The sequence below is a fragment of the Rhinopithecus bieti genome, unplaced genomic scaffold (genome assembly GCF_001698545.2).
Source record: "Rhinopithecus bieti isolate Rb0 unplaced genomic scaffold, ASM169854v2 scaffold_7580, whole genome shotgun sequence".
In the NCBI taxonomy this organism is placed as follows: domain Eukaryota; kingdom Metazoa; phylum Chordata; class Mammalia; order Primates; family Cercopithecidae; genus Rhinopithecus; species Rhinopithecus bieti.
Window position 1 is genome coordinate 129048 of NW_016805470.1, and position 19303 is coordinate 148350.

General features: G+C 45.4%; 1 protein-coding gene across 1 annotated transcript in view; it reads right to left on the reverse strand.

The window, feature by feature from the left end:
* Positions 1-6479: 6479 nt before the first annotated feature.
* LOC108529969 (uncharacterized) overlaps positions 6480-19303 on the reverse strand; it is an 18567-nt gene continuing 5743 nt past the window's right edge. The window contains exon 2 of the mRNA XM_017872528.1: positions 6480-8460. Within this exon, the coding sequence (XP_017728017.1) occupies positions 7555-8313 (759 nt within the window). The 5' untranslated portion in view covers positions 8314-8460 and the 3' untranslated portion in view covers positions 6480-7554. The remainder of the gene's footprint in view (positions 8461-19303) is intronic.

Here is a 19303-nt window from a genome sequence, read left to right on the forward strand (position 1 = left end):
CCATAAATTTGATAATTTAGATCAAATTAGCCAATTCCTTGAAAGACACAAACTACCAAAACTTACTTAAGGAGAACCAGAGATAACTTAGATTGTTCTATGCCTAGTAAACCAATTCATTTAGTAGTTAAAATTCATCTATAAAAGGAAATACCAGAACAACATGGTTTCATTGATGAAATCTGCCAAACATTTAAGGAAGAAGTAATACCAATTTTATATAATATCTTCCAGAAAATAAAAGAGAAAGGAACACTTTCCAACTCATTTTATGAGGTTAGAATTACTCTAATGCCAAAATCAGATAAAGACGTTAAAGAAAAAAAGAGCTACAAATATCTCTCATAAACATAACTGTAAAAATCCTTAATAAAATATCAGCAAATTGAATCCAGCAATATTTAAAAAGGATAATAATGTATCACAATTAATGAGGTCCATTCCAGGAAGAGAAGGCCGGTTCAATATATATAAATCAATCAATACATCATATTAATAATCATATTAATACATATAATACATAGTAATACATCATATTAATAGACTAAATAACAAAAGCATATGATTGCATCAATATATACAGAAAAAGCATTCGACAAAGTGCATTGCTCATTCAAGATTTTAAAACTCTAAAAATATTAAGAATACAAGGGAAATTTCTTAACCTAATAAGGATATATACAAGAAACCAATATGTAGCATCATATTTAATGTAAAAGAATGAATGTTTTCCTAATAAAATTGAGAAAAAGGTAAGAATGCTCTCCCACACCATTTCTCTTCACCATCATACTGGAAGTCCTAGATACTGCTAGGAAATGAAATAAATAGTATACAGTTTGAAGAGGAAGGAGCCAAACTGTCTTTATTCGTGTATGATGTGGCTGTCTACATAGAAAATCCCAAAGATCTACCAAACAAACAAAAGAAAAACTTCTGGAACAAATAAGATAATTTAGCAAGGTCATAGGACACAAGATTAATATACAAAAGTCAATTACCTTCTTATACGCCAGTAATAAACAAATAGAATTGTAAATGTAATAAACTAAATACCTTTTGAAATAGCATCCCCCAAGATGAAGTACTGAGGTATAAATCAAACAAAATATATAGAGCACCTGTATGTAGAGAATAAAAAAACAAAAACAAAAGAAATCAAAGATCGAAATCATGGAGAGAATGAAGAGAAAACTATGGACTGGAAGAAAATCCTGCATTTATAAACCATACATCTCATAAGGGGTTAATATTCAAAATGTGTAAGAAACTCAAACAACTAAATAGCCTGGCCAACATGGCAAAACCCCATCTCTATGAAAAATGTCCAAAAATTAGCCAGGCATGGTGGTACACGCTTGTAATCCCAGCTACACGGGAAGCTGACTCACGAGAATCATTTGAAGCCTGGAGGTGGAGGTTGAAGTGAGCAGAGATCGTGCCACTGCACTCCAGCCTGGGCAACTGAGCGAGATTCTATCTCAAAAAAACAATTTTTTTTTTTTTTTTAACATGGGATGGCAAAGTACAGCCAACACTATTCTGAAAAACAACCAAGTTGGAGGACTCACACTGCCCAATTTTAAGACTTACTATAAAACTACAGCAATCAAAAACAGTGTGGTCAAAAAAACAGACACATAGGTCAATGGAACAGAATGGAAGGCCCAGAAAGATATCCACACAAATATAGTCAACTCATTTTTGACAAAGATACTGGAACAATTAGATGTTTATAGACAAAAAAAAAAAAAAAAAATCCTTAACATAGGCCTTATACCTTACATGAAAATTAATATGAAGTCAAAATAGATCATAGACTTAATGTAAAACACAAAACAATAAAACTGCTAGAAGCAAGCATAGGAGAAATCTACTTGACTTTGGGTCTGGTGACAAGTTTTAGATACAATACCAAAACATAATTTTAAAAAATTGATAGTTGTACTTTATTAAACTTTTGCTCTATAAAAGAAACTGTTGGCCAGTTGTGGTAGTTCAGACCTGCAATCCCAGCACTTTGGGAGGCTGAGGCATGTGCATGATCACTTGAAGTCAGGAGTTCGAGACCAGCCTGGCTAACATGGTAAAACCCCAACTCTACTAAAAAAATACAAAAATTAGCTGGGTGTGGTAGCACGTGCCTGTAGACCCAGCTACTCAGGAGGCTGAGTCAGGAGAATCACTTGCACCCGGGAGGTGGAGCCTGCAGCGAGACGAGATCCCACCATTGCACTCCAGCCTGGGTGACAGAGTGAGGCTCTGTCTTAAGAAAAAAAAAAAGGCACTGTAAGAGGATGAAAAGAGCAGCCAGGCATTGACTGTGGTGCCTCACGCCTATAATCCCAATGCTTTTGGAGGCTGAGGTGGAAGGATTGCTTGCATTCAGGTGTCCAAGACCAGCCTGCGCAACACAGCAAGACCCTACCTCTTAAAAAAAATTAGCTGGGCATTGTAGAATACCTGTAGTCCCACCTATTCAGGAGACTGTGGTAGGAGGATTATTTGAGCCCAAGAGTTTGAGGCTACAGTGAGCTATGATTATGCCACAGCATTCCAGACTGGGTGACAGAACGAGACCCTGTTGCTAAAGAGAAAAAACAAAAAGAGGATGAAAAGATAAGACACAGGATGGGAGTAAATATTTGCAAATCACGTAGCTAATGAAAGACTGTATTAGGGCTTCTCAGAGAATCAGAATTTTTAAGTCCAAAGGCCAGGGGTCTGAGAGGAGGGTACCAGCTATTATAGGACCCAGAGTTTGAAGAGCTAAGAACCAGGAGAACTCTGATGTCGAAGAAGAAAAGATGGATGCTCAGCTCAAGGAAAGAGAGAGAATTTGCACCCTCTCTGCCTTTCTGATCTATTCAGACCCTCATGGATTAGATAATGTCCATCTACATCACTGAGGGCAACGCTCTTTACCTAGAGTACTGATTCAAATGCTAATCTCATCTGGAACCGATCCCACAGACACACCAAGAAATAGTTTTACCAGCCATCTGGGCATCCCTTGTGACAACCCAGAGAAGTTGACACATAAAATTAACCATCCCAAAGATCATATCCAGAATATGCAAACAATGTCTAAAACTCAACAGTAAGAAAACAAACATCTGAATTTAAAAATGGGCAAAACATATGAACAGACATCTCACCAAAGAAGGTATACAAATGGCAAATAAGCATATGAAAAAATATCATTTGTCATTATAGAAATGCAAATTAAAACAACTACTACACACCTATTAAAATAGCTAAATTGCAACCAACTGGCAATACCAGTGCTGATGAAGATGCAGAGCAACAGGAACTGTCACTCATTGCTAGTGGGAATGAAAAATGGTACTTTGGAAGTACAGTTTGGAAGTTTGGCAGTTTCTTATAAAGTTAAACATAGATTTACCATACAATCTAGAAATTATGCCCCTAGGTATTTACTCAACTGATAAGAAATCTTATGTCTACACAAAAACCTGCACCCAATGTTTATAGCACCTTTATTCACAGTAAAGTCAGATGCAACTAAGATGCCCTTTAATAGGTGAATGGATAAACAAACAGTGGAACAGTCATACTATGGAACATTATTCGGAGATAAAAGGAACAAACTGTTAATTCACACCGCAATATGGATGAATCTTAAGTGCATATTGCTAAATGAAATAAACCAGTTTCCAAATGTTTTATATATGTATATACCTATACATATATATACATATACCTATACGTATATATACATATATAATTCCATTTATATGATTTCTTTAAAAAAGCAAATGATAGAGATGGGAAATAGGTCAGTGGTTGCCAGAGGACTGAGAAGGAGACAGGTGGCTAAGTAAAGCACAGTGGATATTTTAGAGCCATGAAACGATTCTATGTGGTACTGTAGTGATTGATATATCTGCTAAGGGCTTGTTATCCAGAACATATAAAGAGGTCCTACACTATCCATTTGTCACTATGCATTTGTCAAAACCATAGAATTATACAGCACAAAAAGTAAACCTTGGCCAGGCGTGGTGGCTCACGCCTGTAATCCCAGCACTTTGGGAGGCCAAGGCAAGTGATCACCTGAGGTCAGGAGTTCAAGAGCAGCCTGACCAACATGGAGAAACCCCGTCTTTACTAAAAATACAAAATTAGCTGGGCATGGTGGTGCATGCCTGTAATCCCAGCTACTCGGGAGACTGAGGAGGAGAATCGCTTGAACCCGGGAGGCGGAGGTTGCAGTGAGCCAAGATTGCACCATTGCACGATCTTGCAACAAGAGGGAAACTCCATCTCAAAAAAAAAAAAAAAAAAAAAGTAAACCTTAATGTATGCCATTTAAAAAAATCTACTAGGAGGATGGGGAATCACAGGATAAAATGCAGATGATGACAAAATAATCTAATTGTATTACAAATGTATGAGAGATCTCATTGAAGGGCATGGAGACTAGAGGTGCTGACCTAAACAACTTTGGAAATGACTGGAAACAAGAAGGCTAAAGACCAAAAGAGCTGTCCATAAGCGCTGTCCATAAGCGCTGTCCTCCGGTTGGTAGAGCTGTTTCTCACAGGGGTAGGGCTTGACAATTCTGAAACCCCAGTACAAGTGTACTAACATTGAACAATTAAGTAAATGGATGGCAGATGGTAGGAGCCAGGTTTTTCACTGCTGAAGTGGAAGGTTATAGATAAGCAAAGGGAGAAGGATAGAATGAACAGTATGAATGTGTTAGAATCAGAGACAGCAGCATGAGCTCATGTTTAACTTAATATAGATACTGATGATAGATACAGAATCATTACAGTTATATGTGTGCACAGGCTAGGATACATACACATATTTCCTAGCCCTGCTCTCTGGTAGTGGGTCCCCAGTAGCAACATGCAAACCCACCATTCAGATCTGTTTCTAATAACACTCTCCAGTGAAAGGAACCAGGCTCCCTGGAGAAATGGCTGATTCTAAGGCTGGGAAGAAAATATGCAAGATGAGTCTGGAGCAGCTTTAGTGCCAGAAAGTAAGGAAGGGCTCAAAAAGATAACAAAAAATTATGGCAAAGGGACACAGGAGCCAATAGAGAAAGCTCCCAGGCGCCAAAACTGGAACAAATTAAAGCAACAATGTAAATAACATAGTATTGGATTACAATGAAAAGTACAAAATAAATATCCATGAGTGCACATGGATATAATAAATGACTGAATAAACAAATAGCAGAAGAATTCTTATTATAACTTATTACATACTGCCCCCTCAAGGAAGTGAAGCATAATTCCCCATCCCTTAAGTGGAGGCTGTGCATAGCGGCTATGACATGAGGCTATTCTCATTATTAGACTGGGGTTATCATCAGACTGGTTTGGGGGAGGAAAACCACAGAGGTACAGTGTCATTCTCAACAAGTTATATCAAGAGAATATACTATCAATATCAATATCACTTAATGTTAACCTTGATCACCTGGTTAATTATTTGATCAGTCTTCTGTTGAAATTATTGTTGTTAATTATTATTGTTGTTAATTATTTGATCAGTCTTCTGTTGCTGAGCCTTGAGGCTTGAGGTAACGTCTGTCAGGTAATGGCAAAGGTAATGTTTATCAGGTTTTTTCACCATAATGCTAACTATAATATTATAAATATATTTTTAAATGACTGCAATGCTTCAGGGCCCTTGCATCATACTCTGCAATGTGACTTTGCCGCTCCTCCCTGGGAGAAGTGATTTCTATTTCCCCACCTCTCGAATCTGGGATGGCTTGTGACATGCTTGGACCAATAGAATGTAATGGATGTAAATTCACACCAGTTATAGTCTCAGGAGGCACTGCATGTTGCCAGACGTTGAGGGACACATAGCCTGAACACCTCTCTAACCCTAGCTGATAGCCAGTCGACTACCAGACATGTGATTTAGGCCATTCCAAATACACCAGCCCCAGCAGACTCACCCTCTCTGATCCAAGATACAAGCAGCAAATGCAAAGTTAGCTGAGCTTGGCCCAGATCAGCAGTGCTACCCAGCTGACCCACATGAGCGATATGAAAAGCTTTCTGTTTAAAGCCACTGAATTTTGGAGTGGTTTGTTATACCGCAATAGCTATGTGCCTCACTGGCACCTAGGCATAACAATGCATGTAGGTGGTTATTCGTCGTAACACACTGTGATTAGAGAAGATTAGGAGCAGCCTCAAGGCTCAGCAATAGAACACTGATCAAATAATTACAGGAGAGCCAAACAACGGAATATTATGCAGCTATTCAAAAGAATAAGGCAGCCCCATGTGAATCAACATGGAACAAACTCCATGATGCATTTTTAAGCGAAGCAGCAAGAGGCAGAAGAGTATATAGGGCAAGCTACTATTGATCCTGTAAAATAATTGTATTTGCATAGACTATCTCCAGGAGGGTACACAGAAACCTGTAACAATGGCTGTCTCTAGGATGGGGAACTGGGTGCCTGGAGAACAAGAGTGGAAGCGAGACTTCCTTTTCACGCTATCTTCTTTTTTATCTTTTGAATCGTGTAAATGTGTTATCTATTCAAAAATAAATAAAACCAGAATGTAAAAACTCCTATGCCTTTCAAATTCAGAGAGCCTTATTATTCTCTTTCCAAGACTCCCAAGATCCACCGGGACGAAAAAACAGCAGTCAGGGAACCATTCCGATTTTCTCTGCTCTCTCCCCGACAGCCCCCACCCGCGCAGACTGAAGCTCGTTTCTCTGGTAAACCCTTGTTTGTGAGCTTCGCCCAGGCGACACTACCTCGCCTGCCACTGGAGGGCAGCGCGAGGCTTCCTTCCCGGGGAGGAATTGCGGAGAGACGGTGGTCGGCCCTGAGTAGCAGGCTGGCTCCTACATAAAAGGCTCTGGCTTTCCGTTTTTGTTTGCATGTTTGTTTGTTTTCTTTCTTTCTTTCTTCTTCTTTTTCCAACAAAAAATGGTCTCTACCCAAGAACCCCATTCCAGGCAGTAGATTCGCCAGCCATTGCTTGTGCGTCTTCGCGGGGAGAGGTGGAGATGCGCCGGCGCTCCTTACCGCTCACATCTACCAGGCTGGATAAAACCATCTGGGGAACTTGCCCTTCAGGCTGCTGAAGACTTGCTGCTTCACAAGCCTTACTTGTGAAGACCCGGAGGGTTTGCCTTTGACTCCGCCTGTGACCTTAAGAAAACCCCTTTCTACCCTGCGCCTGTCCCAGAGCTGGAAGTTATAATTTTAAGAATGAATTAAACACTTGCTTTGTGACACTGCGGAACTAAGCACTTTCTGGACTGTGTTATGCCCCATTTTACAGATGAGGAAGCTGAGGCCTCCAGAGGCTGAGTAACTTGCCCGTGGTTACACAGCTAGTCAGCGTCGGGCAGGATTTGAATCCAGGGTTCCCCGGTTCCTAATCCTCTGCTTTTACCACTTAACTTATCCTGCCTCCAAGGGCTGCTGGGGAAAACGAGGGTTTCAAAGGAGAAGCGGCTATGGAAAAGCTCTGGAAAGGGCCAAAGGAGAAGCGGCTAAGGAAAAGCTTTGGAAAGGGCCAACGCAGCGGATATTCACAGAGCCCCTCTGCGAGCCACGCGCCGGCACGCCTCTGGGAAGCCCGCCTCCCCCTGCAGATAGGCGTTGTGACATTCTTGCGTCCCTGTTGAACATGCGAAGAGACCGAGGCCCAGAGTGGCGCAAGGCGAGCCCGGAGGCTGCGCCCCAGTGCTGAAGGAGACACTGCCGCCGCTCCTTCCGCTACGCTGCGGTCCGCACGCAGGCGCCGGCTCCCCAAGGCCCCGGGCGCCCTGGCCGCACGCCTCGGTAAAACGTCCGGATGAGTCTGCAGAAGCGCGCCCACGCCCGAGACGGCCGTTTCCGCCGGCCTGGGAAGTGGGCAGAGAAGGGGGTCGCTCGGGCCGCAGCGTCCCGGTCCCCGCCTGCCGAGCCGTGTCTTGGGCCAGTCCCCACACTTCGCTTCTTCCCCACCTGGGGAAGGGGGCGCAGCGGTAGGGCACTGGAGCGCACGATGCACCCCGCCAACGGGTCCTTTCTGCAAACCGGGTTTCTGTTTTCATGCAAATGCCTTTGTTAGCGCACCGGGAACCAGGAGGACGAAACTGCAGCTGACGCGGGCTGCGCGCCGCTTTTCCGCCTTCGCTTGATTCGGCCTGAACGACTAAAACGCGCCGCGCCGGGAACAAAAACACCGGCGCCGCGGAAACCCGCAGTAGCGGCGCGAGAAGTGCGGCTCGGTTGGGGTCCGCGAGAAGCGGTGCAGGCGGCGGCTCACGCGGCGGGGCTGGTGCCTGGAGGCCTTCACACCGCATCACCGAGGGCAAGGAACCTCCAACTCTCCCTCAGTTTCTCCACCTGCATGGGGATGTCCTGTATAAGGAGTGCCCGCTCCTTGCTCTAATTATTTTGTCCAAGCACTGTGGGAGGCAGCGTTGAGGAGGCTGTTGTGGGGAGTTTGCCTGTCAGAGAGAAGAGGGAAATAAACAAGAAACATACAGACAAAATAATTTCAAATAGCAACAAGTGTTGATATCATAGCAAACACCACTGCAACGCTTGTGCCAGCCTCTGCTCTATGCTATATGCACATTAGGTCATGTAATCCTCACTCCCTTGCACAGATAGGAAAATGCAGGTTGAATAATCTATTCAGGGGAAATAGGAAGTTGAACAATATGTGGAGAAACGGGTTGAACAGTATGTGGGGAACTAGGTTGAACAATAGCCTCAAGTGTGCAGTAGGTAGGCTGGGCACTTGAGAATATTGGGCCCAGCAGGGGTTCGACCCAGCCAGTCCAGCCCCAAGTGGAAGCTTTTGCACACTCCATTACACCACTTTTAGCTGTATGAGGAAGGAAGTAAAGTGGTGACACACTTAAGAGAGAGTTGGGGCTAGATAGGAGCTGCTCCTAAAAGGATGTCAATGGCCATCTCTATGCAAGGGAGTGTCTAAGCTGAGGCCTGCACAATAAGAGGTACTAGCCTTGCAAAGAGCTGGGCATGTCCAGCAGAGAAAACAGCAAGGGCAAAGGCCTTGAGGTGGAAGAGTACATGTGGGGTTTCATGAACATAAGGATGGAACTCAGTGAGCAGCAATAAGGAGAGGAGATGGTCAGGAGCTGAGGGTAGCAGGCTTTGCAGGTCTTGGCAAGGAGCTGGACTTTCATTCTAGGTATGATGGGAAGTTTTGTTGTTGTGGCCACTGAAGGAGTTGGGTGGATGGAGTTCGACTAGAGGGTGGATGCCGTTCCTGCCCTACCAGCCTTGAGTTCAAGGAAGAAGTTGATTACTCAGGCCTTAAGCACGCCCCGCCTCATCTGGCCTCCTGGCTTCTAGGAGATTCCTGAGGACATTCACCAAGTCTCCAGCATTACCTGATGTCAGATCAGTTAAGCCCTCATCTTACAGAAAGGGCTGAGACTGAGGCCCCGACTTCAGGGATGTGTCTTCACCTTTGAGTAGGAGAAGCAGGGGTGATATCTGCTTCATCTACTCATGTATCTGCAGCACCTAGCACAGGCTGACCAGCCCATCCTTGGACCCAGGCAAGCGGAGCTGTGCCCTGGCCAGCCTCCAGCTGCGTACATCCCCACAGGCTAGAGAGTCTGCAGTGCCAGAGGGATATACCCATCCAAGTCTTTGCTCCTTGTCTAGAGTACTACAGATTCCTAGGATTCCTGGGCTCCCTACCTAAAAGTCCCAAGCCTGCTGCCAGGTCTCTTCCTGGTCTATTGTCTGGAGGCAGAACACTAAACCCAGGGTGTAGCTAAGGGGCACTGCTGAGCATGGGGTGTGGATGGAGCTTGGACCTGCAGCCTGGTATGTCTACACACATGCAGGTGAGGTGTACACAGTACAGGATGGAGCTGGGGATGAGAAGGGAAGGTGGCAGGTTATAGGCTGGGAAATAAGCAACCAGGGGATGGGGTTGGCTCTCCCTAGCACCACCACATGTCAGTGCAAGTATCTAAGAAGTCTGTTTCCAAATCGATCCTGGCCTTTCAGGCTGCTGAGAAGTTATACTTACTGAGGAGAAGGATAGAACATTTAAGAGAAGGTATTGGTTTGATTTATAACTTTTAAATATTTAGATTTAAGGGTGAGTGGCCACCAATATCAGGGTTGTGTCTGGCCTAGACCCTAGGAGATATTCAATATTTATCAAATAGATGGATTAATCTCATTTAGTTTAATCCTCACAGACTCAATGGAGGGAAATCACGTCGTCTGTATTTTATTGATGAGGAAACTAAGGCTTAGAGATTTAATGACTGACCCTATTTGTCAAGTAAGAAATTTGTCTAGCAGAGCTGAGAGCCTCAAGCTCTAACGTGTCTGATTCCAAAATCCATTGCAATTGGTTCACGACAAGTTCACACCCATTATGACCACATTAAATATATTGTAACTGTTTGATTATGTCACTCACTGATTTTTGGGGACGTGAGCACTGTTTGTATTACATGAAAAAGGCCTTCTCTTCTTCACTCTTACTCTACCCTCTCAGGCACCTTTGGGAAGTAGTAAGACAGGAGCTAACGCTCCATTTAACAAATGGAGAACTGAGGACTGAGCAATAGCCCAAGGTGTCAACAAGGCTTAAATAGGGATTTTTTGTTTGTTTGTTTGTTTGTTTGTTTGTATGTAGCAAGAAATCTGGAGGTAGCTAGGTAAGGACTGGTATAATTTTTGCAACATTTTCAGCAAACGACTTCTACCTCTTGGTCTGTTCTGGCTATTTATTGCTGCAGCATAACAAACTGCCCCCAAACAACAACCATTGTATTGTCTACAGTTTTGTGAGTCCGAAATTTGGGCAGGGCTCAGCTGGGTGATCCTTCAGTGATCCATGGAGCACTGACTAGAGTCATACAGTGATATTCAGGTGCTGATTGGGCTACGCTGAAGGATCAAGATGGTTTCACTTAGATGCCTGGTGCTTTTGTGGGGATGGCTGGAACACTGAGCTCAGCTGGGTCCCTCTGCCTCTCCATGGAATCCCAGGGCTTCTCCAGGTGGGTGTCTCCAGCAGGGTAGTTTGACCTTTTTCATGGCAGCTCATGGCTCCCAGAGGCCATAGCAGAAACTGCCAGTCCTCCTAGAGGTTAGGCCTGGAATGGGTGTGGCGTTATTTCCACCATACTCTATTGGTCAAAGAAGTCACAGGTCAGCCCAGATTTAAGTACAGGGAAAAATGACTCCTCCTCTCAAAAGGAGGAGGATCAAAGAATCCACAGCCATCTTTAACTTATCACATGGTCCGAGCTACTTGAGATGTAGTCATCATGTCTCAAATTCCAGAAAGTGTGGAGGACGGGGTGGAGGAAGGTGTTTACCCTCCCTTTTAAGACATTTTCTAGAAGTCACACACAACATTTTCCACTGGCCAGAACTTACATGGGCATACCTAGGATATGGAAGGGAAACTGGAAACTGTAATCTTTATTTCAGGAGGCATGCCATGTACTCCAATGAAAATTGGGGATTTTGTTGACTAAGGAAGAAGGGGAGCATAGGTATTGAGGACAACTAAAATCTGTTCCATGGTTAGGTGGTTTTTTTTTTTTTCTTTGCTACCAACAGCCAAACACTATTCCTAGCAGAGATGTTTCAATACTAGTCTTCTCCTTCCTAACACATCCTCCACTCTGTCATCAAAATAATCTTTCCTTTTTTATTATTTGTTATGTTCCTATACCGTATATCTTTTAATCATTCCTATGCCAACAGCAAGTGTCCGAATTGTTTTGTGTTGTGTGGAACAATAATGGCGTTCGCCACACACCAGGCCCTGTGTCAAGCGCTAAACCAACATATCTCACTTGATCTCCACAGTATCCCACTGAGGGAGGATCACAGATGAGGAAGCAGAAACCCAGACAGGTTAAACGACTTGCTCCGGGCTACACAGTGCGTAGGTGCAAGGCTGAGATTCAAACCCTCAACTGTCAGATTCCAGAGCTGTGCTGTGAAATCCATACATGTGAAGCTCAGGGACTGTTTACTGATGACAGTGCCGGCGCATGGGCAAGACTTGTGCCTGGTGTGTGAAGGTTACAGGCGACAAATGTGAGCCAAGAGCCTGCAGATGCTCCCTTCCCGCTGTGATCCTTCAGTAGGGAAGCCTGCATCAAGCCCCAGGGCCATGCTGGCATATTTCATGAAATTAAACTGGCACCAGGAATTCATATCATTCTATTTCCTTTACACCCTGACTGAACCCCAAGTCTGGAGGAGGCTTTGCAGAACTGGCTACATTGCTAACCAGGGCACAGGCCCAGTTAAATGAGGCACCTTTCCGCTCTAGTTCCAAGCTTCTCTGTTCTGACCCCAGTCTTTCTTGCCTTCTTCTCACCCCTCTTCGAGGACATGCAGTGACTCCCTGTTCCTCTCAAGTTCAGTTTTGCCTTTCTCCAAATGCTCCTTGTAAGGACTGGGGAGGAGACAGTTCCATCCTTTTGGTGAATTTCAGTTTCTGCATCTGTCACATGGGAGGAAATAATCCCTGCTTTGCTAAGTAATTGAAATGTTGAGGACCACACAGGACAAGGAACAGGAATGGCCTTTGTAGGCCAGAGCAGGTGAGGAGCACAGTCCCACTGGAGCAGTGTGGTATTTAGAAGACTAGGCAATATCTCCTTGGAAGGCAGAAAGATCTGGGGTAGGGGGTGGGGTTGTGGGAGATCAGGGAGTGCCCTACACCTTCTGTGGGGCTCCTGCCCACAGTCTTGCAGAGGAAGTGGCCCAGGGTGAGTGTTTACATATAGATGCCCCATTGGGGTAGGGGGGAGGGCACAGTGAGACCACCAGTTCTGAAACCAGACAAACCTGTGTTTCAGTGTCCCAGCTTCATCTTATACTAGCTGAAGGACCTTTGAATAAGTCACATCACTTCTGCCTCCACTTTCACAGCTATAAGGTGGGGCTGAAAAAAGAAACTATCTCATTGGGATTTTATAAGGAATCAAATAAGAATGTGCACCTTTAAAGCACCTCATTTAGTGCAGAAGAACTGTTCAGCCAATGGTCGTAAGAGTGACTGGTATTTTTTGAGCCCTGATTAAATTATATGCCATAAGAGTCTTCTTGATTAGTTTATATACTCCTCACCACAATGCTAAGATGTAGTTAACATTATTATTTCCCACTTGTAGATGTAGAGATGGGGATGCAGTTAGGCTGAACAAGCTGCCCAAGGTCATAGTAAGTGGTAGAACCTGGGCTTGAACCGGAACCCAGTCTGTCTGATGCAGTCTACATAGCCATGCTGTTATTATTACTGTTGACATTACTGTTGTTGACCTTGAATTCTTACCCGATATCTCCACGCTTCCACAACACCTGGTGGGGGCAGGAAGAGCCACCTGACCCAAAGACTGCCAAAATAGAGGCTGAGCAGCCTATGATACAGCCTGGGACAGAAGCTCCACCCAGCAGGGCTGAGCCCAGTTAACTAAACTCATCAGCAGTGATGGTGGCTGCCAGTTTGAATTGGACCACAAAGAGCTGGGATAATGCCTACAAGCTGAAAGACCCTAAAAAATGACATAATTCAAACAAATGTGAAGGCACAGGGGCAATGAGTAAGCCAAAATTCCAAGACAGACAAGGGGGAGGAGAAGTTTGACAAACCTCTGCTCCTGAGATGACTATGAACTAACTCAGTCCCAGAGCACTGGGTCCTGAATGATGTTCCAGTAGCTAAATTGTATTCTGTGATGTGTGGTCAAAATTCCTGCCTTCCAGTCCCTGCATGTAGCTTTACAACAACCCCCCATGGCTCAAGTTAGGAGAGAGGCTCTGCTCCTTTCAACCAAAATTAGGCTAGCTCAGCTCTCCCATTTATCTTTAGGGTAAATGCTACGAATTGGAAGTGGTGAATGGAGAGGGAGGTAGGATCAGGACATCCCTCCATCAACACCAGGTGATGAGGCCCAGAAGACATGGCCTGGCCCAGTTCCTATTATATCAGAACCTTAGTCCACGTCTCACCGTCTACAATCACACCCTTAGTGATCTCACTCAGTATCTGGGGTGACTCTGGGCCAGGCGTCTCCCCTGTACTCCAGCCTCATGCCCAGCTACTAACTCCACAGCTCCATCTGTGTTACGCAGGCATGTTACATCTCACCTGTCCAAAATGGAACTCCTGATTGTGCCTCCAAAACCCACCCCTTCTGCAGGATTTTCATATCAGGAAATGCCAACTCTATAATTCTAGTTGCTTAGATCAAATACCTTGGAGTCAGCCCTGATTGTCCTGAGTCATATTCCAACATTCTTGCAGTCCACAAATTCCATTGGCTCTTCCTTCTAAACGTATCCATGCCCTCCATGACCACCCTAGTCTGACCCACTATTGTCTGTCACCTGGGGTGACACAACAGCCTCCTCTTGCCTCTGGCCTGCCTTCTACAACTTGTTCTTAACTCAGCAGAGATGTCCTGTTAAAACCTAAGCTAGAGCTTGCAATCCTCTTGCTCAAAACCCACTCATCACTGCCCTTCTCACTCAAAGGAAAAACAAAGGCCTCCTAAGTCACACAGTCTGACCTCCTCAGTTTCCCCTACAGACCTGCCTCCCTGACCTCACCTCCCTGCACTCTCCCCAGCCCTTCCTCTATTCCAACCACTCAAGGGTGCTCACCCTCCTGGAAGGAGAACTCCCACCCGTGGGGCTTTGCATCTGCTGTGCCCTCTGCCTGGAATGCCCCTCCAGCAGGGCTCCCTCTCTCACTTGTGTGGGTCTGCAGAGACGCCTTTCCTGGGTACCTCATTAAAAATGACCACCCACTCCAGCAGTCCTTCCCCAGTCTCTTTCCCTGCTTTAACCTTCTTTGTAGCACTTAACACCATCTATTGACATGCCGTAGATTTGACTTACTGTTTCTTGTCGTCTCCCACACTGGGATGTAAGCTACATCTAGGGAAGCACCTTCTTCCATCAGATGTATCCCCCTTACCTAGAACACGACGTCTGGCGCATAGTAGGTGCTCAGCAAATCCTCGTCAAAAGAACAAAGCAGTACACATAAGAGGACTTCCTGGAGCCATCCCTACTCAGTTCTCACGCCCCCAGCAGCTACCCTCTGGGTGTTCCAAGCCCTTGGCTAGTCCCCTCGCTTCTTTGATCCTATTCAGGGGAAATCAGCCTCAGGCCCTGTCCGAAAACAGGAGAACTAAGGAGAAGCTAGTCATGGAGGAATTAGTCCAAATAGGTGGGGATTTCTTTTTAATTAGAACTATTTTTTTTTCCCCCTTAATACAAAAGGACTTGTGTCCCAGTTGCTGGCTTTTCTGTCAAAGCTTGCCCAGGCTGAAAGCTGGGGCTCTGTGTTCCCACCAAGGATCTACTGTCAGAATCACTGGGGAGTGGCGTGGGCTTTACAGAAGGAAGGTTCTGGGACAGCGGGCCACATGGCCTCTCTGGGACAGGCACACACCTGGAAACCCCACAAATGGGAAGGACTCCATGTGGGTGACAGGTGAGGCTGGTAACAAGCATGTAGGGTCACTGTACTGTTGTCTCCACTTTCTGCAGTTGGAGAATTTTCTTTAGAGAGAGAGAGAGAAAAAAAAGCGTTTTTCCCTGAAGTTCTCTTTTCCCAATACATGCCCAGAGGATTTCCTGTAGCCCTCCCTCCCCACTATACCCCACCCACAACTTCTCTTTTCTCCTTCCCTCTGATTGGAGGAGAGAGGCGTTCTGCTCTGCTTACTAGCTGCCTATTTGCATCTGGGGACACTTACAAACCTTTGATGCCTGTTTGTTCCCCCACTTCCCAAGATTTGCATCCAGATGGCCTGGTGAGGTGGTGCTGGACACTGATTGATGCTAAATGCTCCCTGGGTGATCCTGGCACTTGCCAGAGTTGAGCAACTACCTTGTTACCCCAGCCCCAGCCCCGACTCTTTGCCACACTCAGGAACCTCCTGTTAATAGGGTCCAGCCTCCTTAGAAGACAGTTTAACAACATATTTTGTTACCTGAGCCCATCTTTGGGGTCCACCACAGCTGCCTAAGTGACTTGAGGAGATATTTCTTCCAAACCCAGACAAAGAGCCTCATTCACCACCAGCACGCCTAGTGGATGACATTCTCCCCGTTACCTTATGCAACGCGGGTTCACTGTGACCATTTGGAAAGTGCAGAGAAGCACACAGGAGCTGGCCACAGCCCACTTCAAGCCCAGGAATTTGTGAACAGAAAGGAGCCATTGTCTCCAGTCACTTGAAGGGAACAGCTCAAAAACACATTCAAAGGGCCCTGATGATAATGAATATGCTAATATGATTTCCTTTGGGCGCCTGTGCTACCTCCAAAAAACCCTTTCTGACCTTCCTCATGGATTCAAAGCTTTCATTGAAGTCGACAGGGGATTTGGGTTAAAATAACATGAAAGTTCTCACTGAAATGGACAAAACTGGGAGTTGTGAATTAAGTGTGAGTTTCACCTTGGTGCTGACACCCCCGACCTTGAAGGGGAAACACACAGATTGTGAATGGACCTTCTGGACCTTCTAGCTGTTGCCTTTGGGTGGGCAGAGCTAGCAAGCACTAAGGGTCCCTTTTGCATGACAAGTGAGCTCTGGAGGCCTGGGTTTAAATCCCAGCTCCGACACTTACTAGCTGGGTGACCTTGAGAACGGCAAATCATTTCTCTGATTAAGCCTCAATTTCCCCATCTGTAAAATGGTTTGGATACTACTTCCCTTGCAGCATTGCTTCCAAGAGTAAATAAGAAGTCTGTATGTGGGAGGGGTTAGGGAAGTGGAAAACATCTTGGCGCTCCTCACCGTCTCACCCAGTCGGAGACCCAGCAAGGGTGTGAACACCTCCAGCCTCCCGTATCCCAGACCCTCTTTCCTTCATTCAGCGTATATTTATGAAGCATTTCCTGGGTGCCAGGTACTGTTTTGGGGCTGGGGATTCAGCTATGAACAAAACAGATGAACTCAGCCCTCAGTGGAGCTGCCATTGTAGTGGGAAGCACAGACATTAAACACGTGAATAGATAAATAAGTAAGTGGGCCGGCCGTGGTGGCTCACACCTGTAATCCCGCCTGTAATCCCGACACTTTGGGAGGCTGAGGGGGGTGGATCACCTGAGGTCAGCAGTTCGAGACCAGCCCAATCAACATGGTGAAACCCCATCTCTACTAAAAATACAAGTGTGTGGTGGCACATGCCTGTAATCCCAGCTACTGGAGAGGCTGAGGCATGAGAATCGCTTGAACCTGGGAGGCAGAGGTTGCAGTGAGCTGAGATCACACTACTGTACTCCAGCCTGGTGACAGATCAAGACTCTGTCAGAAGGAGAAGGAGAAGGAGAAATAAGTGCTATGGAGAAGAAAAACAAAGTCCTTAATGAAAAGAGCAGAGCTTTAGAATTAGAGCTGAATTCAAATCCCAGCTTGCTCTTTGCTGGCTGTGTAATGCCTAGGAAAGAGATTTTATCTTCCTGACACTCTTCTGCTACATCTTTTTGTGAGACCCACTGATGATTCACCCACCCATTGAACAAATATTTATAGAACTCTGGGCCGGGCACGGTGGTTCATGCCTGTAATCCCAGCCCTTCAGGAGGCTGATGCAGGTGGGTCACTGAGGTCAGGAGTTGGATTCCAGCCTGGCCAACATGGTGAAATCCCATCTCTACTGAAAATAACCAAAAAAAAAAAAAAAAAAAAAAAAAGAAGAAAGAAAAGAAAAGAAATAGCTGGGCACGGTGGCACGCACCCATAATCCCAGCTATTCCAGAGGCTGTGACAGGACAATCGCTTGAACCCAGGAGACAGAGGTTGTACTGAGCCGAGATCGTGCCACTGCACTCCAGCTTGAGCAACCGAGCCAGACTCCGTCTCAAAAAAGAAAAAAGGAACTCTGTCCTGTGTCAAGCATTGTTTTGACTGCTTGGGAGGCCACAATGAATGAAACGAAAATCCTTGTCCTTGGAAGCTTAAAATCTAAAAGAAAGAAACAGACAATTAACAAATGTACGTATATCAGGTGATGAAAAAAAAGCAAGAGAAGGAGGTCAAGAAGGTGGAGGACATTATTTCAGGGAGTGGTGGTCAGGGAGGGCCTTTCTAGGGAGCTGACAGTTAAGTGAAGCTCTGAAGGATGCTGGGGAGTTAGCCATGTGGGTGTCTGCAGGAAGAACGTTCCCAGTTGGAGGAGACATCAAGGGCAAAGGCCCTGAGGTAGGACAGTGCGTGGCTGTTGGGAGGATTAGGGAATTGGAGGCAATGTCTAAGATGCACCCAGCATAGCCCCTGGCTCTGAGTGGGGGTTCAATCAATAGCAGTTATTATTTGTACCCATTTTATGAAAAATGCAAGAGCAGTCATTTTCCATTATTATAAAAGTTCTTGAAGGCTTTGTGGATTGATGATTTTTTTTCCCTTTTCTTCTCTTGTTTTTCTGAATAAGAACCAGCAAGTTCAACCCCCAAGCCCACCTGCCAGCCCGCCTCTGTGCCTCCAGTCTGAATCCAGCAGAAATGTTTGACATGCAGTGGTGCTGGAGGGAGGGGGTGTGTAATTAATGATGGTTATTAAATAATAATGCCAGCATCTTGAAGTTCTTTCCTCTCCACAGCCTCACAAATTAGATGCCTTGGAAATGTTGTGCCCGTCGCCAAGATGCACCTCCATCTGGGGTGTAAGTAACATCTGCTAAACAGCTGCATCTTGTTTAAGAGCTGGTACTTAATTCAATTATTCAGCTCTGATAGGGGCAGGCCAAGCCGAGCAGGAAGGGGCAGGCCCACTCATAGGCATATGCTGCTCCGTGTCTTCCCAAGTTGACCCAAACTCCTCTCCCATCAGTATCCCCACTCACAACTGTTGATTCAACCAACATAGACAGCTATACATTTCCAGAACAGGCCATGCTCACTCATGCTACCTCCTTGCTTTCTACTCAAGCTGTGTGCCCCTGCCAGGAACACTCTTCTGCTGCCTGTCCAACTCCTGTGTCCTTCAAAAGGCCCAACTCAAATATCAGCATCTCCTCCAGGACAAAGCATAGGGAATTACCTCCCATGAGCTTTCTCGGTGCTTATGCATTCCTTAGCTGGAGCATTCATAACATTACATTGCAATTTTGTGTGCCCTGCTGTTTTGTAAGCCCCTTAGGCTGGGAACCATGTTTATTTGATTCTTGTTCAGCATTGTACCTGACTCCCCATAGACACAATGTGTTTAGTTAATGGATGGATGGATGGGTGGATGGGTGAGTGGGTGGATGGATGGGTGAGTGGGTGGATGGATGGGTGAGTGGGTGGATGGATGGGTGGGT